At 43.0% G+C, this 24,630-nt stretch overlaps 1 protein-coding gene across 1 annotated transcript in view; it reads left to right on the top strand.

Annotated features, from left to right (window-relative positions):
• PGBD5 (piggyBac transposable element derived 5) overlaps positions 1-24,630 on the top strand; it is a 65,795-nt gene that overhangs the window by 21,755 nt on the left and 19,410 nt on the right. Inside the window, exons 2-3 of the mRNA XM_080997723.1 lie at positions 15,254-15,681; positions 24,475-24,609. Coding sequence (XP_080853849.1) covers positions 15,254-15,681; positions 24,475-24,609 — 563 coding nt within the window. The remainder of the gene's footprint in view (positions 1-15,253; positions 15,682-24,474; positions 24,610-24,630) is intronic.

Raw genomic sequence — 24,630 nt, forward strand, 5'->3', positions numbered from 1 at the left:
GATGATTTTCTTGCTATGCTGTTCCTATAAAGATTGCCTTCGGCTGGGGGAAGGCTAGCAGATGCAGCCTGGGATCGTTGCTGTCTTCTACTTTGTTCAAAAGGTATTTTAAACTAACTCATTTGAAGGAAGGAAGTTCAAAAGAAGAAGAAAAGCAACCTAAAGGAGCAGCAAAAGGAGGTCTAGCATTTTAAGGGCTCATCCAGACTTCCAGTTGTGATTTCTAAGGCACAGAGTCCAAGAGGTTTTCCTTTTTGTCCCACCATTTTCCCTGACAAAACCTACGGTTGACGGTTGAATCAGAACAAACGTCAGTTGGGTATTCTGTGGACTGATGTTTGTTCTGATTCAGCAGTGAACCATGGGTTTGCCCAGAGAAAGTGGCAGGATGAAAGAAAAACTCGGACCCATGCCTAGAAACTGTGTGACAAGCAGAAGAAATCACAGGAGAAAGGGAAGTTTTGGTGAGCCCTCAGCCTTGTAGCAGTCTCAGTTGCTTACGGACACATCCACACAATACACTGAAAGCACACAACCCCCCCCCCCTTAATTCTGGGAACTCTAGTCTGTTCAGGTTCCCAGGTTAAGAATCTAGGTTAAGAACTATGGTTCCCAGGTTAAGAATCCTGGGAAGAATCCTAGTGGAAGTTATATGCTTTAAATGTATGGTGTGAATGTGACCTTTGCTTGAAAAGCCGTGAAGCAGATCTAGGGCCGATTTAGGTCCTCTTCAGGCATCCCCCAGCTTCCCGCTTCAAAGTTAATTTATTGGTTTTTTACAAAACGAAAACATAAACGTTAACTTGTTGTCCACTATCTCAACTTACGTTGCATATTTTCCATAACTCAACAGTACAAGGCTGCCCTTCAAGATGCCACTGCCCCCGGAGCAGATAATATAATCATCTAATTACATTATATAATTATCTGTGGATTATCTGTGGTGTGGAAAATTCAAATTTCCTTACTTCTGCTGGGTCACATCACAGCCCGGTACTTAAATTATGAGGGAAGAGGTAAGGAGGGTCCTAAATGAAACTCACAAGTCCTATCCATTCAATTTAAACCAAAGTTTTCCTGGAGCTTTTTAAAAACAAACAGACAAACAAACAAACAAACAGGACTTTGGGGACTCACCTCAAAAGGAGGGTGGTACCATCTGACCTCCCTGTGATTTGAGCACTGCAGGTGTGCAGTCCATATGCACACACCTCAGAATGAGGTAGTAGAATCCCGAGAACTATAGTGGCTGAGGGGTTTGAACCAATTTAGACAGAAAATGGGTGGTGCCACTTTTGAATGGTCTTCTGTGTGCTCTACTAGCGATGATAATGAGTGCACTACATTCTCATGACTGTGTGTGTGTGTGTGTGTGTGTGTGTGTCTCACTTTGAATGTTGGCCCGTCTCGCTTCTCAAAGATAATGAAATATTACCTTTATTATCTTTGGCATTAACACAACATCCTGAAGATACCCACGGACAACGTCAAAGAGTTTGAAGACGGTCTATTCCCAGAGATTTGTAAGGTATTATAAATAGCCAGATCTGAAATAGCATTTATCTCCTCTCCAGATCATAAATAATATTGACCTGACTGATGAATGTGATCATTCAGTTAAAATCTGGCAGACACAACACTTTATTTAATGCTGCTCCTCTGACTCGGCATAAAATCTGTGGAATCAGCTGTGCCTCCTTTGAAATGCCCTTTCCTCCCTTTTAGCTCTAGGAGTCCATTTGAAGACATCAGGGTCTTCATTAGGCATTAGGGGCCCCTGAATTGGAGTTGGCCTGTTTCGAGAAATAGGGCAAATGTGGAGAAGAGAACAGATGGGCAGGGAAGATGTGGGAGGGAAGGCATTGCAAACAGAATCCGATAAAGATGCAGATGAAACGAGAATCAGAATAGGAGGTGAGAGAACAGGGACATGAGGAAGGTGGGTGGTTCAAAGAAGCACAAAAGCTGAATGGGATTTCACGATTCTTTTCCTTTCCTTTTCAATTCCAATCCTTCCTGGAAACAACACAAGACACTTTGCATGGCTTTTCCCACCCACCAGCCCATTTTATGACAACCCTCTAACGTGTATCTGTCAGGGTATTAATAGGCCTCCAGGTCTCATTTATTTCATGTTTGCTCGAGCAAAGGAGTATTTAGGAGCTAAAGGGAATTGAAAATGAGTGAAAGAGCTCCTGAGAAATTAGTGGCTGGACTTATTTCTTATATCACCATCTTGAGACTGAGTAGAGATGGTTGGTGTTTAGTATTGCAGGCAGACATGTGAGTGACTTTTAGATAAACGCTGCCCTTTGCTAGAATACATAGAATGTGTTTTCTTCAGCATAGCAACCTCAAGTTAAAAATTTCAGGGATCCTTTAGAGTATAGCAAACATTCTACGCAAAAGAGGTGTGGAGCTTATTATAATTTTAATGGTGCCATTTTTAAGTGGCATTGCATTAATCAGAAGCTCATTATACACCTGGCATGTTTTGCATTTTAACTTCTCTGCTATGATGAGATTCACTTTCGTACCCTTGGGACCGCTGCGTGATGACAGCATCAGAGATAGAAGAAAGACAATTTTGGATCAGTATCCTTCTGTGTCACTTGAAAGGAAAGACCTTCACCTGCACACAGTGTCAGCTTCAGGTTGGGGGATGGGGTGGGCTCAGGCAGGATACCTAGAATGGGTTCCCCCCTCATCCCTTGTACTTGATCTCCCGTTGCGCCAGAAGAGGTTTAGTCCTGCTGGCCACATGACCCAGAAAGCTGTCTGCAGACAAACACTAGCTCCCTCTGCCTGAAAGTGAGATGAGCGCTGCAACCCCATAATCAATTTTGACTGGACTTAACCGCCCAGGGGTCCTTTACCTTTTACCTTACCACCTAGAGCATTGGTCTTCAGCTGGTTGGTCAGGACTCACCACCAGGTCATGGCCTGATGAAAGGTGTGTTTCAACAGCAGCACTATATGGGAAGAAGAAGAAGAAGAAGAAGAAGAAGAAGAAGAAGAAGATTCCCAGATTAGGGCTGCCATATGTCCAGGGTTTCCCAGACATGTCCTCTTTTGGGGGGCCAGCACCCCCATCCAGGCGGATGTTTGCATTTTGGATTAAATGTCCAGATTTTGGGGGTTCTTATTTTTGTGGGGGGGGGGCACCTGCATGCTCAGAAGGCGTTGTGCCTCGGAAGAGATAGTGCTCATTGGGTGGCCTGGAGCAGCCTGCTGGGGGTCGCACTAGGCCTGGTGTTGTTCCTGGCCGCCACCAGACCTTGTGTCTGGTCGCCCCATGTTGGTTGCCAGGCCTTGCACAACCTTCCCATCATGAGCAGGAGGCCAAAGACAGCAAAGGTAAGAGAGGGAGGGGAAGAAGAGGAGAGCATGTGGGTGAGGAAGGGGTTAGTGGCAGATAGGGGGCGAGTGAGGGAGATGCAGAATGGTGGGGTGTGTGTCCAGATGGTGGTGTGTCCGGATTTATGATCCCCAGAATATGGCAACCCTATCCCAAATGAATGTTTGGGTTAAAAGTAGAGGAGGCTAGTCCATCAGGTTAAGTGGGGCACTGCTTCATCAACCTCAGTCTATCTTCAGGCAGCCCCTACCTGTCTATCTGGGGGCTGGCACTGGCTGTCAGCCTCTTCTTCCTCCTCCTCCTCATTATTATTACTTATTAAATTTACATAATACCCTATACCTGCAGGTCTCAGGGTGGTTCACAGGCTAAAATTACAATATAAAAACGCAGAATACATAAGCAAAATAAAAAAGAAACAACCAAATACCCCCCCCATTTTTTTTTTTTAAAGGGCATCCTTAGTCTCTGTGTTGCCCTTACAGACTTCAGCAGGGAGGAGTAGGGGGACAAAACCTGAATTAGTTCTCTTCCTAACTTTGGCTCTCGCTCCACTGGGCGTTTGATCTCCCCTGTCACTTACAGCATTGGTTTTCAGTTGGTGAGTTAAATTTGGTGCCACCTACTGTTGGCCTCCCTGACTTCCACCCTACCAGTCCCAAGGGGCAGCAGCCTCTACTGGTTATTGGTGTGTTCTGGATCAGACAAGGCTGAAGATTACTGATCTAGAGGAAAAGGGGAGGTAAGCAAGTAAGCAATGGCAACTTCTGCTCCCTCTATTTGCACCTAGTGTTTGCTTATGCTTTCCTCCATGCCCAGAGGGAGAGAGCAGGCCAGTGTAGAGACGAAAAATTGGGTTCCCCTCCCCACTTCCCCCCACCCAAGTTTTTGGAAAACAGGGAAAATAATATGGAAAAGTCTCCAAACAAAATGTTTTCCATCCATCCCCCATGCATTCTCGTTTCAAGGCCTGTGAGGAGGAGAAGCAAGACCAGGAAGTCTGGTTAATCAGCAATAGGTCTCCTCCTTATGTGGGGTGCCCCAGAATTCTGACCCCCGATGCTTGATCCTGCCTGCCGGCACAGTATAGGAACATTTTCCTACCATTTGTTCTCACAAATGGACTAGTCTCCAGCTCTGTCCCCGTCCTCTTTCATTCCTGCACTGCAGGGTTGAGTCCTTAACACTGACTCCTTAATAGGTGCTACTCCATTATGCCTCCTGCATGCAGTTGTTGGAGAGCAGTTTGCAGAGGCAGTGTTCTGACGCTGAGGGACTCTAATGCTATTTCTGGAGTATATTCTGACTCCATCAGGTTGTTAGTTGCTGGAGTTTGCTGCTGCCTTTTTTTTTTGCAGATGCCTAAATGCTTCTTCCCCAAAATCCAGCTTTTCAAACATCTGTGCATTGCCTTAAATGCTTTCTAACAAAAATCTGTTTAGCTATCTATATATAACAGCTTCTCAAGTGTGTGTATGGGGGGGGGGGGCATTTTTTCAACCTGAGCCAAGAATTCTCAGCTAAAACTGCCCCCTCCCCTGTCCAGTCCCTGGTTCCCATTTTACCCCTTCTGGCCAGTACAGTTATGATATTGAAGCACTGCTTCAAAATACCCCACAGGCGAATAATCCCATAATTGCTAACTCATACTCTTAGCCAGATGGGCAGGGTAGAAATATTATTATTATTATTATTATTATTATTATTATTATTATTATTATTTACAACAATGGTTCACAGTCTTGTCCCAAGTGGAAATACTGTGCTTACCATGGGGGTTTGCTGAGTCTGTTTGCGATGGTGCAACGACGTATCTTTAGTGATGAGACCAGAGTCCAGTCTTCCGCCTCTCCCTTTGCCTCTAACTCAGCCAGATCTGCTTTATTAACCTGTCACTCTTCCACTACTCTGGGAGCTTCTCTTTCAGGAGGCAGAGTCAGAACTGGCTCAGCTAAGTCCTTTAGCGAAGCGTTGGGCAGCAGAAGTTCGAGACCTTCTCCATTTCTGCCTGAACTTTCCCACCCTCAACCTCCTTCCCTCGGACGGATCCTGCCATTCCCACCACATCCTACCTGGCACTACAAGACCCATGGCACATCTGGAGGAAAGCATTAGGTTGGGGAAGGTTGGGCAGTGGGGCAGAGAGAGCCAAGGGGGTGCCCTATGGATGTTGCTGGATTCAAACTCCCATCATCTCCGTCCATTGGCAATGCTGGCTGAACTGATGGAAGCAAGTCCAACAACACTCAGAGGGTACCACATTTACTTCCTCCAGGGCACAGTTAGCCTCAGCTAGGTAAGTGCTGTGCCCCAGGAACTTCTCACCATTCAGGGAAGTGGTGTATCGTGTGAGAGGGTTGGGGTGGGGAGAGCACACACATAAATCCGCTCCACTTCTCAGTCCACCGTTGCCTGGGGGATCCCGGCCACGTCAGAGCCCGGCCAGCCAATCCGTTGGCTGGGGGGGCGTGGCCGGGGCCGTTTAAACTGAGGAGCGAGGCAGAGGACTTCCTCGTCACAACTTTGTTAGGGTTGTGGTTAGGCATTGTTTGACCTTGTGTGGGGGAGGGGAGGTGTGGCCATCACATGCCCCTCCATGCTTAAGGGTATTCCGTTAAAGGAATCAGGGGGTGTTGATCTAGTCTGAAGCCCAGCTGGGGGGCTAAGGCCTTGACACGACCCTGACGGGAACGCCAGGGGGAGCTTGAGTTGGTTTGCATCGACAGGGCTCCCCCTACCTGCAGCTTACCCTTACTGGACTTCCTGCACAATGGGCAGGAGTCAGATATAGTCAAGTCCAATCAATGCCTAAGTCAATACCACTCACATTCTGTAATTTCAATAAAGTTGTGGCCAAAATTTGCCCAATAACATAAACTTAATATCTGTGTCCTTGTGTGAGTTATTTCCAATGAGGGGGTGGCTGCGGGGTCTCGACACGCAAATGTGTTTTGGGGTGTTTCCTTCTCCTGTCCTGAGTTCCTTTGAGAAGGGGCAGGGTGGAAATGTGATAGAACAGCAGTTGTGTCCTCTGTTTTGGTTAGTCGTTCCTTCCTCCACTTGGCTGTTTGTCTAGAGCCGTTCAGCATGGAGCAATTGACAAACATTGGCTCCAACCCTAGGCAATCAGGAAGTTGCGAGAGGAGAAAGAAACATTTCTTGCTGTAGCATTTCTCTGATGAAGACACAAGTCACACAGGCGTGAAATGTGTTAGATCACTGTGGAGGTTTTGTTAAAGAGTTTGCATTGCTCCTTCTGTTTTCTTAGACAGTCGGGAACGTTGGCTTGCAGTTAATGTGCTTCCGACTATCTGGATCTCCTCTCTCCCAATGCTTAAAAAAAAATAAATTAAAACCCCTTTGCATGAATTAACAATCAGTTGTTGAACAAAGCCCCTCACACAGGTCTCTCTTGAGATTCACTAACAAAGCCCATTTTCCTCTGCCCTATGCTTTGCATACAAAGTACGCATTAACCTTAGTGCTTTCAGTGGTGTTATGCAGGTCAGTCAGCTGATAACTTCAATTTCATGAATTGCTTTTATTTCAGCAGCTTGACCCTTAGTACTGCTGCTACTGTTTCTTTGTATAACAATGTCTGGCAATGGCTGAAGGAGCAGATTCTTTTTAAAAAGTCATTGTGGGAAATAATATGTTATACCTGCAAATGTCTCTGACTTAATAGCAACAGGAAATGTTAACCCATTGATTCGTATTATCTCCTGCTCTGTACCTTGACTGTGTGCAAAGCCCTTTTCTTGTTTTACTATGGTATATGATTTCCAGTTTGCACTAGGGGTGGAGGAGAAAATTGATTTCATATGCATTTAAGGCCAAATCTATCAATTTTGCACTTTCCAGAGCAATATGCGAACCCAAGCACAACTAACTTTCTAAATTCGCACTTATCTGAATATTCTGATACAGTTCTCCAATCAGTGTTTGCTAAAATGCATATATTGGGGGAAAGTGTGCATAAAGGTGAAAATATTAGTGAAAATAACTTACAAAAATGCTTTTTATGGGGAAATGGCTTACAAACAAGTGTACATTAGTCAAAGCATGTGTTTATTAGGAGAACTTTGAACTAAAACACTGATGAATTCTTTTGAAGATTCTTTTTTTAAAAAAAAAAAAATCACAAATGGCTGTAAAATATCAAGAACTGAATTTCAAATAGGAAAAAATGAGAAACAGAGAACCAAAATTGACAGATCCTTCCATCCCTAGTTCACATCAGTGTAAAGAGACATATGTAAAGGTTATTGCTACTCTAATGAGATAGTAGTCCCGTCCAAATGTCATAAGCATTTTGAATAAATATCTGGACATTCTACTTTTACCTTTTAGGAAGGGATTATTAATCACTCACTTAAACTAAAGGGCAGCCAGTCAAAACATGTAATTGATTGTTTTAATGGTATTGGGATTTATTGAATTGTAGAATTCATTTGAATGTTTATGATTTATCTTTGTTGTTATGACTTATGAGCCTGATAAATAAATTATTTGAGTTGAATATGTTGTGGTTTGTCATGGTCCTCTGACACATATTTTGAGGCTTTATTTTAAATGTTGAATTTCAAGAGGAACACAGTTAGTCAAATCAAATCTACCCTACTCCAGGATATGCCATTCCTCACCCCCAATTTTCCTTCCATCTAACAGTCAGCTTTCTGTGGTAACATACCTTACTAGACTGGTTGGGTTTTTTTGCCAGGGTGGGGGTGGGGGCTCTTAGGCTTTCCCCCTTAAGGTTTGCTGTATTTTTTAAAAATCTTCGTGTTCACCAAGCCTTCTAATATCACCTCTAGATTGTGATGTCATCATGATTCCATAAGGAATGGCACTCATACATGAATGTCAGAAATAGAGGGAATGATAAGCAGAAAACACAGTGGCAAAAAGTTGAGACTAAAATCTGATGAAGATACCCCCCTCCATTTCCCAATTATCTCAACCAGATAATTGTGCAAGTTGTGGAACTTTGTTTTTTGGGTTTGAGCAATGCTATGCTGTCTCCAGCTTTACACTGCTATCCATAATGCACCAGCACAAAATGTGGGCAGCTTAGTGGCTGTTTGGGTGTCGATAATACTGATTGGCAGAACTTGCAACAGAAGCCAGCTGCACATATAATTAATGCCTGAAATGCGCTTAACTGTGTGCCTTCCACACATCCCACCTCAATTCACTGGTCACAGCATGAAATCTTAAGTTTATCACAAGGCTATAAATGAGGAAATATGGTGAAATTCAGTTTCGTGTTTAAATCCATAAATAGATATATAATAAGAGCATGCCTGCATATAAGGAAAAGATGAGCTTAGTGAAGAAGCAGACTTATCCTGTATATGTTCTCATATCTCGGTCTGCAGTGCTGTTTTTATGACATCAGGGAGATAAGAATTGAAATGTTTAGCCTGTGGAAGACAACTGCAGGTCATGATACCGTGCCAGGTATCAGATTCTGAGCATGCATTTTTGCAATCAGACTTCGCCTGTGCAAGATGACTGTAAATATTCATTAATGGATAGTCCCTGAGGTGCCATGTGTGGATCGCTTTACTGCCAGCACTGTAAAAGATATGATCTGGTTTGATGTTCGTTGACAAAATAGAACCAATTCACGGAGATATTCTCTGAACGTTCTTTTCGGTGGAATGTACATGAGGAAATTGGAAGTGCTGTGTCTTCTGTTTGCAAACCTGTAGCAGGTACATACTGTCGAATCATTAGATCCTCAACAGTAGCATGAGAACATTTTTTTAAACTGTGGCATGACTGTTTGCAGCGGTGCTTTGACATTTTTCAGCATATTTTTGTGATGAATTCAATTGTTTTATGTACTTTGGCAGTTTGTGATTTGTATTGTGCTAGATTGTCCATGTGTATTGGTAATCAGACACACACTGTTTTACAAAAATATTTAGTTAATGGTCATTAAACTTCCTAAATGAAGGCTCCATTTAAATACAAACAGCAACATGGGATTATTATTGTTGTTGTAACTTCCATGTTGTTTTCCTTCCTATATTTTTCTAGCTCTAAACTTCTCTTTCTTATTAACGTTCTCATTTTTGCCCCTCCCCCCTTTGTCATCTCTCCAGCATTTTCCAGATACAGCTGGAAAAAGGCTCTTATCTGAAACCCAAGAAAGCCACTGTAGACCTGCATTTGCCAGTCTGAAACTCTCAAGATGTTTTGGACAGTTCCCATCACCCCTACCCAACTGTGCCGGCTGGGGCAGATGGGAGTTGTAGTTGAAACATCTGCAGCAGCTGGCATAGTCACATTTCTAAACCAGATGACTCAAAGGTCTGACTCAGTATCAGTAAGCTTCCTGTGCCATTCTTTCTGCTGCCTATTCCTTCTCCTTTCCCCAAAAGATGGTTGATATAACAGCTGTGTAATTACACATCCATACTGCTGAGGCAACCCACTGGTTGAAGACCAATGCAAACATTTGGGGTCCTTCCAAATTGCTAGCTATTCTATGCTAGGGGCATCTGACAGCGACTGCATAAATAGAAATGTAGGCTAGAGTGGCATTTTTTATTGCTCTTTCCTTTCCCTGTGCCGAACCCTTTACCTCGGGGACTACGAATTCATGCTAGACTGCAGGTGAATTGCAGCTATTGAGCCGTGTTCTTCCGCTTGGGTGTCTCTGATTCTGTGCTGAGAATGCACCCATTAGAAAAATACCACTTACACCTTAAGAATCTATGAGGATTAAACTATATTCTAGCACGTACCGGTATTTTCTACTATGCTACATAGTAGACCCATAGGGAAATCCCAATTAAAGGAACATTGGTTTGGTCCTCCTTGTACTGTACTGCCCATTCACTTGCCACTTAGGATCTTGCATAGCTTCTAATATTATTTCCAGCTGCTGTAAACACATTAACCAATCACTTCTGTAGCTTCTCTGTTGTATTAAGCCGCCCCAAAGTTCAAGGAAATGTATTGTGTAGGGTTGCTTTTAATTGCTAGCTGTTGGGACTGTTACTGAAGGGAACCATCTGATGGACCATCAAATCACTGTGAGGCTTTTAAATGGGGAAAATAAAACTATAGGCATTTGCCAGGAAATTCTCTATGGCTTGTAGCCTTCCACTCCCACCCAGTTCTTATTGGACAAAGAGATTTGAGTATGGTCTAACAGAAAATATTTTTTAGAAATATAGGCTGGGTTTTATTTCTTTATTTTATGGCACAAAGGGACAGGATGTCACTTGCATTTTACCCATAAACTCCCAGTCACCATGCAACAGATTTAGCTTTAGCTAAGCATATTTTCACAGCTGATGCTATGAAGGTCTTTTAGCATCCCTTGCACCACCTATGAGCAATTGTGACTGGCTGAAATGTGATTCATCATGTATCACAGAGCCCTGCTGGAAAATTAATGTGTGGACTTGAAGCACTATTTTCTTACCTGCATACAATGGTCTTCAGCAAGGTATAAACCCATAATTGTGAATGAAACGTCTAGCTCTGTCAATTTCAGGTAGCAGGACAGATGATAGCTTTTCCAGATGGTTGAAGGTGGAGTGAGAGAAAGGACATCACAGCATGTGATATAGATACTCACTTCTGGTAAACAGGTTTTTGCCGTGTTTGAAAAAACCTGTTTGACAAGAGATCACAGTAGGGATTAGGGGGCAGTAATGTGTGAGTATGTGATCCTGCCACATTCTTTTCAACCATCACTCGCCAGCTTCAAGAACATGAGCAGACATAGAGAAGCAAAAATAGAAGGAACTAGGCACAGCTGAAAGGCAAGAGGGAATAGGAATTCTCCACTGTACCTGAGTTTAGGCTTAGTCACATGTTGTACTGAACACAGGGGCAAGCTGACTTCTTTCGACACATGTGCAAGTATTTGAGAAAGTGTACACTGGATTTGTACAGCTCTTTTATTATGTACACACAGGTCCACAGAGTATATACACTCACCCAATGTAATGTGTGGACACCTCTTTTGTTAAAGCCAAACACATCTCAGAAATACAGTTTTTCTTCTTCAGAGTCAATCTGTATAAGCACCCCCAGATCAAACTGGGATGCCCTGTGGCCCAGAAGCCATGCTTAGATTGCTTTTGAAGAAGGAAATTTGTGCCGTGTTTCCAAAATAAGAGCATAAGAGGCTGCTGCTTCAGGCCAAGTCCAGCATCTTGTTTTCACAGTGGCCTCCTAGAAATAGAAATGGTAAATAGTCAAATGGGAATATTCAAATAAGGGGTGGTTTGGGTCTTGCCAGAGAAGAAAATAAAAATGTTTTCTTTATTATTGGCCTTTTACAATATTGTGTATCTTGGCACACTCTAGAAATACTATGGTGTGTCTAAATGCTACTGAAATCATTGGGATTTTTTTTAGGATGCCCACCTTATTATTCTTTTATGGAAGCTGTGCCCTGACTCTGTCTTTCTTTGGGGTAAGCCCAGTAAATGGAAAGTTTGACACTCTTCACCAGCATTTCTTTTTATTCTGAAATTGTTCCCTTCTGATCTGAGAAATGTGATTTGGTGCGTTTCCATCCTATTTCCAAGCTCATCATTGCAAAAAACATATGTATTTAAAAATTTGAGAATCTGTGGTACTCTTAAAATCCAATGAGAACCTGGAGGCTAAGCAAAAGTTCTTTGCTTTCGGTCTTGTTTTGAAGCAAATAGTGATTGGCCAAAGCAATATAATAGCGCAAAATAACTAACTACTTGCAGGACCTTAATTTGCAGGACAAAGTTGTTGCAGCATTTGATTGACTCTGATGATTTGTGAATGTGCATCCTTCTAAGCTCCCTATGACGCACTGACTTCTTTTTTTTTAACTGTAATGCTGTTTGGCAGATTGGATGTGTGGTTTCCTCTCGTGTTCTCTGTTTCTGGATGCTGGATTCAGCGAGACTCCTGCAGTAAGCAGTCGTGCTTATCAGAGCTGGAACACAGTGTGCCGAGTACAGGCATACCAGACTCCTGCCATGTCTATTCCAGAATTTAAATCACCAGAGACTTCAATAGCAAGTGACTTAATGCTGACCACAGCTGGGTGGATTTTGTATGGAGGAGGGCTGGAGAGGACTCAAACATCTGTCGGATAGCATGAAAAGAAGCATTGCTTCATTTGCAAGTTCAAAATACCTACACACACACACACACACACACACACACACACACACATTAACCTGAACAGGTTCAGCAATATATGAAGCAACAGAATACAATTTTTCAGTCTTCCCCAGCCTGATCATCTCTGATCATACTGCCTGGGCCTGGTGGAAGTTGTTGTCCAAAACATTTGGAGGGCATGAAAAGACATATATGGAGACACGCAAGCTGTAGCACACTGGCCAGAACTCAGGCACACCTTTTGTCTTGCCTGTTTCCTTTCTTTTTCAGAGCCCCAGCCAAACAAGTTGCTTGTAGAATAACTTGCAGACCAGGGACCCATGGCTGGTGGGTCGCTATGTGTTTCTTGCTGCTTCTTGCTGTTCAAGACTGAAGAAGGGGGAAGAGATAAGGCCTATGTTGGTTGCCCACAATGGGTTAAGCTTTACCTGTGCTGGGGTGGAACATGCCCTTGTATTACATAAGAAGGAAAAATATTTTTGAGCATTAAAGCAGATAACGGCACTCAGGAAATGCGTCTGTTGAATAAATGAGTACCACTTTAACATAATCACTTCTCAGAAAAATTGCACTTTAAAGAGTGCTAGCTGCTGAAAATATAATTGTGCGAAAAATCATAATAATGGAATATTCTATACCAACCTGGTTTTCTGAAACTTCTAGCATGTACTTTTTATATATTTACTTCATTTCTTTGGCCTTTGGTGCTGTGCATTAGGAATGGAAATTTGCTGTTTTGGGAAACTTCATTATCTGTATCTTCGAAGCAAAGTAAGTTGATTTTACATATAAATGCAACCCAAAATGATAAATGCCGAAGGGCCAGATACCATCTCCCTGTATCACTGCTGTATTCCTAACAGGGACATGGGTGGTGCTGTGGTCTAAACCACTGAGCCTCTTGAGCTTGCCAATCAGAAGGTTGGCGGTTCAAATCCCCGTGACGGGGTGAGCTCCCATTGCTCTGTCCCAGCTCCTGCCAGCCTAGCAGTTCGAAAGTACACCAGTGCAAGTAGATAAATAGGTACTACTGTAGCGGGAAGGTAAACAGTGTTTCCATGTGCTCTGGTTTCCGTCACGGTGTCCTGTTGCACCAGAAGCGGTTTATGCTGCACCAGAAGCGGTTCATGCTAGCACATGGCCCGGGAAGCTGTCTGTGGACAAACGCCAGCTTCGTTGACCTGAAAGCAAGATGAGCGCCGGCAACCCCATTGTCACCTTTGACTGGACTTAACTATCCAGAGGTCCTTTACCTTTTAAAAACAAAAAACAAAAAAACACACCCCTTTATCTGTATTCCTAATGCTGATGGATGTGTGATAACCACTTTTGTGGTTATTTAACAGTTTAGTAAAAGATAAAAGGAGAATTCCCTGGATGCCTTGATCCAGGTTTGGGGGCCAATTCTCTCTTGGTGAAAAAACCCCAGCAGAGATTAAAATCACAAAACATGCAGGAAAGTAAAGCGTGGAAATATAGGCTTAAAAATGCCTCCTTTTAGCTAAGTCTAGGAAACCAGTTTACTCAGTGTTCTTAACCCCTTCATGCATTAACTAGAGCTGCTGGTTATATGAGGCTGATTCTGCTTATTGAGCTTAGTGAGACTCACTTCTGACTACATGCTGTAGAATTGTTTTTTATTGGGATGCTTTTTCTTCTTCTTGATTTTGATTCAGATTTTAGATTGTTTTTTGTTGTTGTTGTTGTTCTGCTGTGGACAACCTTACAAACCATCTGGTTGAAGGGTGGTATATAAATGCATAAAATAAATAAACAGGAATAGTGATCATCCTGCATATTTTAGCAGTTGAGGGTTGAGTTTCTTCCCCCTTCAATATCTAGCAAAGCCAGAAATGGAAGAGAAGCCAATATATATGTTGGCTATATATTTCCTCCAGTATAGGAGGCAGAATGGCTTTGAATAGTGGGTTCATGATCAGGGGAGTGCTTTCATGCTTACGTCCTGCTTATGGGCTTCACATAGACTAGCCACTGTGAGAATTAGATTAGATAAACCTGGACTAGGTGGGCCTTTGGTTTGATCCAGCAGTGCTCCTCTTATGTTCTTATATATATGTTCAGAAAAGATGATTGTGACTAAAATAGACAAAATAAGATTGTCTGCTATGTTAACATGCTGAATCTGCATCTTTTATACCACAAAATCCAGCTTTCCGTGGCACCAAAGTTGGATTGCCCTGGTACATAATTATTTATTTTTCTTCTTTTTAATAGGGTACAATGTTCTACCCTATTAAATGGGACGCGGGTGGCACTGTGGGTTAAACCACAGAGCCTAGGGCTTGCCGATCAGAAGGTCGGCAGTTCGAATCCCCGCAATGGGGTGAGCTCCCATTGCTCGGTCCCTGCTCCTGCCAACCTAGCAGTTCGAAAGCACAAAGTGCAAGTAGATAAATGGGTACCGCTCCAGCGGGAAGGTAAACGGCGTTTCCGTGCGCTGCTCTGGTTCACCAGAAGTGGCTTAGTCATGCTGGCCCCATGACTCGGAAGCTGTACGCCGGCTCCCTCAGCCAATAAAGCGAGATGAGCACCACAACCCCAGAGTCATCCGCGACTGGACCTAATGGTCAGGGGTCCCTTTACCTTTACCTTTAATGTTGCTCTGACTACTGATTACAATATGTCTTGTAAGAAAACAGCTCTGAATTTGAGTGTCCATGGGCCAGATGGCCTAACTGATAATTCTCAGTTCCCTTACTAAGGAAATGAGCACAACATGTTTCTTTTTGTGTTTTCTAGGCCCCACTCGCAAAATGCCACCAACTGCCAGTGCCATGGACTTCTTCCAACTCTTTGTCCCTGACAACTTGCTGAAGAACGTGGTCGTGCAAACCAATATGTATGCCAAGAAGTACCAGGAGCGGTTTGGGAGCGATGATGCCTGGGTGGACGTCACCCTGACAGAAATCAAGGCTTTCCTCGCGTACATGATATCCACCAGCACTCACCATTGCGAGTCTGTACTCAGCATCTGGAGTAGTGGTTTCTATAGCAACAAGAGCATAGCACTGATCATGACTCAGCCGAGATTTGAGAAGATCCTCAAGTACTTCCATATTGTGGCCTTCCGTTCCAGTCAGACTACGCATGGCCTCTACAAAATCCAGCCCTTTCTGGACTCCCTGCAACACAGCTTTGACTCTGCCTTTAAGCCTTCCCAAACCCAGGTGAGATATGATTCCTTGGCTGTGGGAGATCTTTGGTTACTCCATGCTACTATGTCACAGGCTCTTTTATACCAAAGCTGCAGAACATAAATGTATCCAACTTTCCTGATACTGTGGTACCTCAGTTTTCGAATGTAATCCATTCCGGAAGACCAGACAGCTTCCGAAATGTTTGAAAACCGGGGCACAAAGGCCACTGAGAAAATTGAAAAAAAATGCAGTGGAAGCCATTTGACTTCCAAGGTGCGTTTGAAAATGGAAGAAATTACTTCTGGGTTTTCAGCTTTCGAAAACCGAAATGTTCGGCTTCCGATGCTCGAAAACTGAGGTACTACTGTAAACAGCTGATTAATGTAATAGGTTCTCATAATACAAAATAAAAGTGGATCATGTAAGAGGCTGCTGAGATTATTATTTTTTCTATGTTACACTTTTCGTGTTTTTACATTGTAAACTGCCCTATGATCTTCAGATGAAGGCAGTATAGAAATTTAATGAATTTAATAAATTAAAAAAAGAATTTTTTCAAGTGCACATTTAGCACGCACTCCCAGCAGTGCAAAGCATGAATGTGCAGCGGTGTGTTTGTGAATGCATGCCATACAGTTTTGTGGTACATCAAGATCAGTATGTACAAATCTATCCTGAGCTAAGGCAGGCACTTAATTCAATCGCAAAATAAGCCATGCTACTAAGGTTTAAAGTTCATATATGATATTTCTTTTCAGTAAATTGATTAGCTTAGCTGTAATCAAATTAAGATGAAACCAGTCACCAACAAACCAAAAGAATTAGCCAGTAGGAGCTACTGGTTTTCATTTTGGAAGGTGGTGAATCAGAGGGATAAATTAATTCAGCTTGTGTCTGTACTATTTCTCTTTATGGCTAATTGTTTAATTGAATTGAAGACTGGAACCCAGCATTAAATGTTAACCCTTTCCAACATGAAGGTATAGCATGCTTTGTAAGTGAAGAATATTCTTGGAAGGCTGTTAGTGAGAGAATATTCTGCTGACTAAAGAGTGGAATGTGTTTTATCCCCACTTGATGACTGCAGCATCGGGTGTGAGAATTAGCCACCAGAGATATGCTAATAAGAAGACTGGGAAAGTGTCTTCTCCACTGCCTCCACCGCCACAAAAATCTAAAGATGCTGTTACTTTAGCATTTCTTTCCCAAATAAAACAACATTTCTAGCCACGTTGACAAACTGGAGCAGCAAGGCAAATGCTCTTAGAGCCTAGAATGCCTTATTCTGAGGAAGGAACTCCCCATGGCCCTTCTTCAGAGGCTGTGAGGAACTACTTTCGGCTGGTGGAGAGGATTCAATTGTGACCAACCCTCCACAGGTGGAGAGCAGATGGATTTGACACGCACACCTCCCTACTGAAGCAGCATGGCTTGCATTTGGTGCCAAATTTAAATGGCAAGGAATACAAGTTGTGCTTGCAAAGGCGCCATCAGGGGCCTTAGAGTGTGCTACCAATCATTCATTGGGAAGCATATTGCATTCTGCACTCTTTGAACATGACCATGGCGATGGGGGTGGATCCACTTGTTTGCTCCCATGTGGATCCGATGTCTGTTGAAAGCAGTGCAAATTTAAACAGTGCCAAATTCAACCTGTGCAGGCGAAGGGACAGCCAAGACTTCTATTTACTTTTTTTGCAGCCGCAGCTGACATCCTGACAGGTGGGCATGGCTGGGGGGGGGGGATGGCTTCATGGACCAAATTAAAAGCCCTGGTGGGCCTAATTAATTCCATGGGCTGCTGGTTCCCCATACATGGACTAGAGTGAGGCAGGGAGGAGGTGGAGATGGAAGCAGAGAGACTTGCCATGTCTGTGGGCACCCAGTGTCAATAACTGGAACCAGGCAATGACAAGGGCGCACGAGCCTTGGAGGACGCAGGATGTGTCAGTTTACTGCTCCACTTCATCCACAGCCCAAGACAATGGTCTCAGCTTGCCTCATTATCACCTGGCTGCCAATGCACACCTGCCCTGGTGACAATCACGGCCGGGGCAAAGGCTTAAAGCCCTTCTCCCCCAACCTGCGCTGCTCCACTTGAGATCAGAGGCCAGGTTTTTACTTCAACATAATATCACGTCTGGTTTGACCCTAAGATTAACTGGAAATCAATGGAATTAAATTAGCCGTGACGTTGTCCAGGTTCCCATTGCTCACGGTGGGAATTTGTTGCAGATGACACAACCTTGATGGCAGAAAGTGAGGAGGAATTAAAGAACCTCTTAATGAGGGTGAAAGAGGAGAGTGCAAAATATGTTCTGAAGCACAACATCAAAAAAACGAAGATCATGGCCACTGGTCCCAACACCACCTGGCAAATAGAAGGGGAAGAAATGGAGGCAGTAAGAGATTTTACTTTCTTGGGCTCCATGATCAGTGCAGATGGTGACAGCAGCCACAAAATTAAAAGACGCCTGCTTCTTGGGAGAAAAGCAATGACAAACCTAGACAGCATCTTAAAAAGCAGAAACATCACCTTGCCGACAAAGGGCTGTATAGTTAAAGCTATGGTTTTCCCAGTAGTGATGTATGGAAGAAGAAGAAGAAGAAGAGTTTGGATTTGATATCCCGCCTTTCACTCCCTTTAAGGAGTCTCAAAGCGGCTAACATTCTCCTTTCCCTTCCTCCCCCACAACAAACACTCTGTGAGGTGAGTGGGGCTGAGAGACTTCAGAGAAGTGTGACTGGCCCAAGGTCACCCAGCAGCTGCATGTGGAGGAGCGGAGACGCGAACCTGGTTCCCCAGATTACGAGTCCACCGCTCTTAACCACTACACCACACTGGCTCTCGAAGTGAGAGCTGGACCATAAAGAAGGCTGATCGTTGAAAAATTGATGCTTTTGAATTATGGTGCTGGAGGGAGACTATTGAGGAAATCAGCCCTGAGTGCTCACTAGAAGGACAGATCCTGAAGCTGAGGCTCCAATACTCTGGCCACCTCATGAGAAGAGAAGACTTCCTGGGAAAGACCCTGATGTTGGGAAAGATGGAGGGCACAAGGAGAAGGGGACGACAGAGGACGAGATGGTTGGACAGTGTTCTTGAAGCTACCAGGATGAGTTTGACCAAACTGCAGGAGGCAGTGGAAGACAGGAATGCCTGGCATGCTCTGGTCCATGGGGTCATGAAGAGTCGGACACGACTAAACGACTAAACAACAACAACAAATCTGCTGGTTGTTTTTCAGTGGTGTCAGTTCACGCATTCAGATACCAGCAGATATCATTAAGTGACGTCCATGCATGTGAGCTGGCCTTTAAATGCATTGAATGTCAAAGGCTTAAAAGCTTAATCATATCTGACTGCTATAATTCTGAATGCCATCTAATCCATCTCCCCATTTCCAAGTCCTTTTGCCAATAATACTTTGCTCCTGTTTGAAATACTTATGTGGCTGGAATCAGCCTTATATAACGCTGAACATCTGGCTCTGCCTATATACCTGTGTTTGGCCCTATGTTGAAGATTTGCTAAAGCAAATTAAATTGTCTTTGTCTCTTTGGTCTGCCTCTCTTCCAGTACTAATGGAAGAACGCAGATTTCAGAGTGGCAGATGCTGAAATAGCTGTTTTTGCGGTAGTTTAGCACAGATTTCAAATGAATTATTCAGAGACCTTTAAGTTTGGCACCTCTTTCCCTTGACAGCATTTTGGTTATTGAATTTATTTTCTAATGTGCCAAGGTTAACAATATACAAAAAGTGGTACATAAAATAGCAAAGGTGGGGGTGAGAGAAGATACTTCAGTTTGTTCCTGATTTAAGAAAAACTCTTACTGGATGTCGAAAGGCTGAGATTCCCTTGAGCTTGAACCTTGCAATCCACACTCCCCCCCCCCCCGCCGCATTTCACTAAAGGAATTAGTTGAATTCTTTTGTGATCACTTATAGTCTAGAAATTGTTACCATTTTGATGTCGTCATTGTCACCACTATGAAAGTGTGTGTGTGTGTGTGTGTGGCCTACTCCAAAGTCACTAGGCAACTTGCAACATAAAAAATAAAAATGTTAATTAAAAATAACATAAAATGGCATGCATGCACCAGTAACCCACCCCTCCTTTATACCAAGCTGTATGGAAGACACTTCCCTTTCCAAACCAATGAAACTTAACAACCTGAATAAACAATATTAAAATTGTCATCAGAAGGAAGATGTTAACTCTAAAAGCTTTAAAACTGTGCTGCTGCTGAAACCAATAAAACTTCTAAAATTTACTATAAACCTAGGCAGGGAATAATGTATTTGCTTGACCCTGAAAGAAAATTGCACAGAAGGCACCAGGCAAATTTCCCTGGGGAGCATTCTGTATGGGGGGGCACCACTGACAAGCCCCACCCCCCTCATTGTCACACTCTGTAACTCTGATGGAGCAACCACCCTGAGGAAGGCCTTTGTAAGGTTCAGGTGGTAAAGGAAAAAGGTACTGGAGTCCCAGACTATGTGTGGTTTTGTTGGTTAACACCAGCACCTTCAATTATTTGCCTTTAAATCTCCTTTTCTACAACACTTTGTCCTAACTCCTCTTAGATAAGCAGTTGGATGGATGGATATCTTCAAGGCAAATTTAACACAATAACCCACTTGTACAAAGCGGTGTCAACGTTAAGGTGCCCCATTCTAGTATTAAAACTAACTTGAGGAGGTAAGTGACTGAGGAGAATTGCTAGGGGCTCAGGGCTTAGCATCCATATTCTTTAGGACAGGCCTGTCCAACACCCAAGAGACTGTGATCTACTCCCAGTGTAAAAAAACTGGCAGTGATCTACTCATTGTCATTGAGGATTGACCTGAATTGTTGAGCTTTTTTGGGGGAGAACAGAGTTGTTGAATTTTCGGGGGGGGGGAGAACAGAGTTGTTTAGCTTTGGGTGGGCACAGTTTTTGAGCTTTTTTAAGGGGAGAGTGACATACAGTGGTGCCTCGCAAGACGAAATTAATTCGTTCCGCGAGTTTGTTCGTCTAGCGAATTTTTCGTCTTGCGAAGCACGAAATCCCATAGGAATGCATTGAAATTCAATTAATGCGTTCCTATGGTAAAAAAAAGTCCAAACAAAGCCAAATTTGGTACAACAAGAGTTTATTAAGTGCTCTTTAAAGTCACACATACTGTAAAGAGCATTTCAAAAATTGAAGGAACAATAAATTCAAAAGTTGAAGGAACAATAAAAATCATAAAAATTCACAAAAAGACCACACAAGCTTCCAGATTCTTGCAAACCCCTCCTCAACTGTTCCCCCAGCCAGCCACCACACAGAAATTCAAATCCAGAATTTTTTTAAAAAAACAACAACATGGCCCAATGGTCACAGAAAATCATAAAAATTAAAAAAAAACCCCACACAAGCTCCCAGATTCTTGCAAACCCCTCCTCAACTGTTCCCCCAGCCAGCCACCACAGAGAAATTCAAATCCAGATTTTTTTTTTTTAAAAAAACCCAACATGGCCCAATGGTCACAGAAAATCATAAAAATTCAAAAAAAAAACAAAAACCACACCAGCTTCCAGATTCTTGCAAACCCCTCCCCAACACCAAGTCCTTGAATTCCAAACACCCCAACCCAAAATCCAAAACCCCCCAAAAAAGTTTTAAAAGTTTAACTTACCAAATGGCTGCAAAAGAAGTTTTGGAAAAGCTTCAAAAATCACCAAAGTCTTCAAAAACCTCAAAAAAGGCTACCACACCGCGTGCTATGAGTTGCTCCTCGAAGTCAAGTCGCAACTGCACCTCTTAGGAAACAAACTTGCAAGACGTTTTCGTCTTGCGAAGCAAGCCCATAGGGAAATTCGTCTTGCGAAGCAGCTCAAAAACCGCAAAACCCTTTCGTCTAGCGAGTTTTTCGTCTTGCGAGGCATTCGTCTTGCGGGGCACCACTGTATTTCGCTCATCTCACACTCCGCCAATAACAAACGCACACAGCGCTTAAGTCAATTGCCATATTCAACATCGCAATGATAAAACACCAAACTCTGCCCACTTGATGCGATGGAGGGACAGAATGAGGGGGGAGGGGGGTGGAAGCATTCATTCTGAAGTTTTTCTAACCCAGCGATCGATAAGGATCCCACGATTGACAGGGGATCTACCTGTCGATCGCGGCCAACTGGTTATACATGTCTGCTTTAGGATATCAAAAAGACTTTGCCCAGCTCCGCACATCTGTGCCTCTTGGGTTTTTTTAGTATAATCTGCACGTTTTGCTATGGTGCTTTCAGGTGGTGCTGTGAATCTTTTATGAGCTATTAAGGGCTTGCATAAATGAAGACGTGCAGCAGCTCTAGAGGTGAAGATGTGTAGATAGATGTAAGGCTGCCGGGGAGAAATTTTGTTATAACAATATCCAGTATGTTTGAAGGCAGGCATATTTGAATTTTAAACTCTCAGTATTGAAACCCTGAGCCACGCTTCCACTCGACTTTCAGAGTATACCCCCATGGTGGTTCAAGAAAACACTACACGTCTTATAGATGTCCCTTGCAGTGAGACCAGGCAGATGTTCTGCAAGCTGGGAGTCCAAATACCCTGGGTATTGTTTTTCAGCTGGTCCTAGATGGGATTGCACTCCCCCTGAGGGATCAATGTGTGCAGTTTGGGAGTTCTCCTAAAGTCCTCTTCAGGCATTCTGAACAGCATGTATGCCATAGAATTGTGGGGTTGGAAGGGTCACCAAGAGTCATCTAGTCCGAACCATTACAAGGAAGAGACAGTTTGAAGGAGCACAACAATTCTGCCCCCGCCCCAAATTTGCTGTTGCCCACCATGTTGTTCCCCCAGTGACTGCCAGCAATGGAGAAGTCTCCTGTAATCGTTTTTATTTATTTATATTTTCTTGAAAACTTTCAGTGGACAAATGAAGTGAAAGAAATAAAAAAAAAAGGGAAAAGGTGCTTGAAACTGTAATACAATGGAATAATACTGTTATTCCAATAAGTGTACAATTATTAGCAAGTCGTTATAATTTTTATAAACACACTCGCAAGTATCATTATATTTATCTATACACAATCTGCATCTAAAAGTAATCCGTTCCTATGAGGTGATGTCCATGTTTAGGTGGGCTCAGTACACAACAGATTCAATTTAATGTACAGATTGTTTTGCTGAACAACTGGAATTAATCCCATTTTCCAAATAACTTTCATGTGGACTGTGAGGATCCTCTCGTCACCAGTTTTAAGTGGCATTGTATGTCCCAATTCCATGGGTTATGTGGAACATAATAAATATGTTGCTTAAAAAAAATCTACATTCATTTGTGGCTTCAAACTTTTCTCTCTGCTATTCGCTTTTTAATGATAATTGCACAGGTGAGCCCTGTGATGCGTTGAAGATGCTTTCCAAAACAGACCTATGTTTTAAATGAGCAACCTTTTCATTTTATTTTTTTTAAATAAATCTCATTTGATGGCTTGATGCTGTTGGGTAGCCGGAGGAGTGGAACGTGGCTGGCAAGAAGCAACATGAACTCGGCCAAAGATTAACATTCTGGAGGGAATTAAAATTACCAAGGCATAGCTCTCAGGAGGGAACAACAAGTTCATTATAAGCAAGCTGTTCTTTGCTCCGCTTGCAGTCTACAAATTCACAAGGGCTAAAGTAAATGTTTCGACTAGCGATAATCAGAGGAATAAGGGCTGAGCAAAGATGGTGACCCCCCACCTCCTCCTATTTGGGGAGATTGTTAACGTATGCCCTGGAAACATGGATTAAGTTCACATTAAACTATAGTTGGTGCACAAACCATAGTTACTGGTGTACACTGCTCAAAGGTTCTCACAGCAATCCTGCCATGGCATAAATGAAAGAAGCCAGAATCTGGGTTGTGTCATCTAAACCCAGGCTTGTGATTTGTTTTCCCCAAATAAACCATTAAGTGGCAGTAAGAACAAACCTTAGTCACCACACACGGTTTGGTTGGATAACACCATAGCTTGTTTGAAATAGGCCAGGGTACACTGTTCAGACATGAACAACATGGTTTTGCTAGAATGGGTTGTGTATAACCCCCTATGAATTATAATCCAAAATGTATTGGGATCTAGATAATCTGAAGTTTTCATCATTCTATCTATCTATCATCTATCTATCATCTATATCTATCATCTATCTATCATCTTGCAATCATCTCTGTTGCATAGGACAGCAATTGACTCTCCGCTATGGATTGGGGTTTGAGGAGAGAACATGTTTATTTGTTTCATCACATCCATGGTCTTCCTTTCCCTTCCAAGGAGCTCGGAGCCAGAATATCAGGGGGAAGCTCAACATTATACAACTCAATATCCTCCACCCTTTGGGTCTTCAAATAATGGGGGTGGAAAGATGTGTGCAACTCAACAATTGATCGGTTTGTTCCAATGGAAATATTGGCGAATGCCAGGTGATGCTGAGTCAGGTTAATTCTATCTTTTACCTCTTCCACTTTAAGTCTTTAAGGATGTTGCCCCTTTCTTGGCTCTTTCAATAGCTTGCGCCTGTGTCCACCACAGCCTTCAGGGTTTTCCTGCTCCTCTGGACATTTCTTCTGGCTGGCTATTTTTTAGCTTACAATGTGGCAGTCCTGTGTTATTTTATTTCCACAACAACCCAGCGATGTAGATTAGGCTCAGAGATAGCAACTGGTCACCTGGTAAGCTTCACAGCTGAATGGGTATTGGTTGAAATACGACACTTGATCCACTTTGACATGCTTGCTTTAGAGAAATTGAAAACCCTGTTTTCCTTCCCAGTGATAGAATAACACAACCCCATTGTGATTTTAGGTACTCCATGAACCTCTGATTGACGAAGATCCAGTTTTCATTGCCACCTGCACAGAGCGAGAGTTACGCAAGAGGAAAAAGCGGAAATTCAGTCTCTGGGTACGGCAGTGCTCATCAACTGGTTTTATCTGCCAGGTAAGAGCCTGTGGAATTGGC

This window comes from Podarcis pityusensis (assembly GCF_964106645.2).
Source record: "Podarcis pityusensis genome assembly, chromosome: 3".
Taxonomy (NCBI): Eukaryota; Metazoa; Chordata; class Lepidosauria; order Squamata; family Lacertidae; genus Podarcis; species Podarcis pityusensis.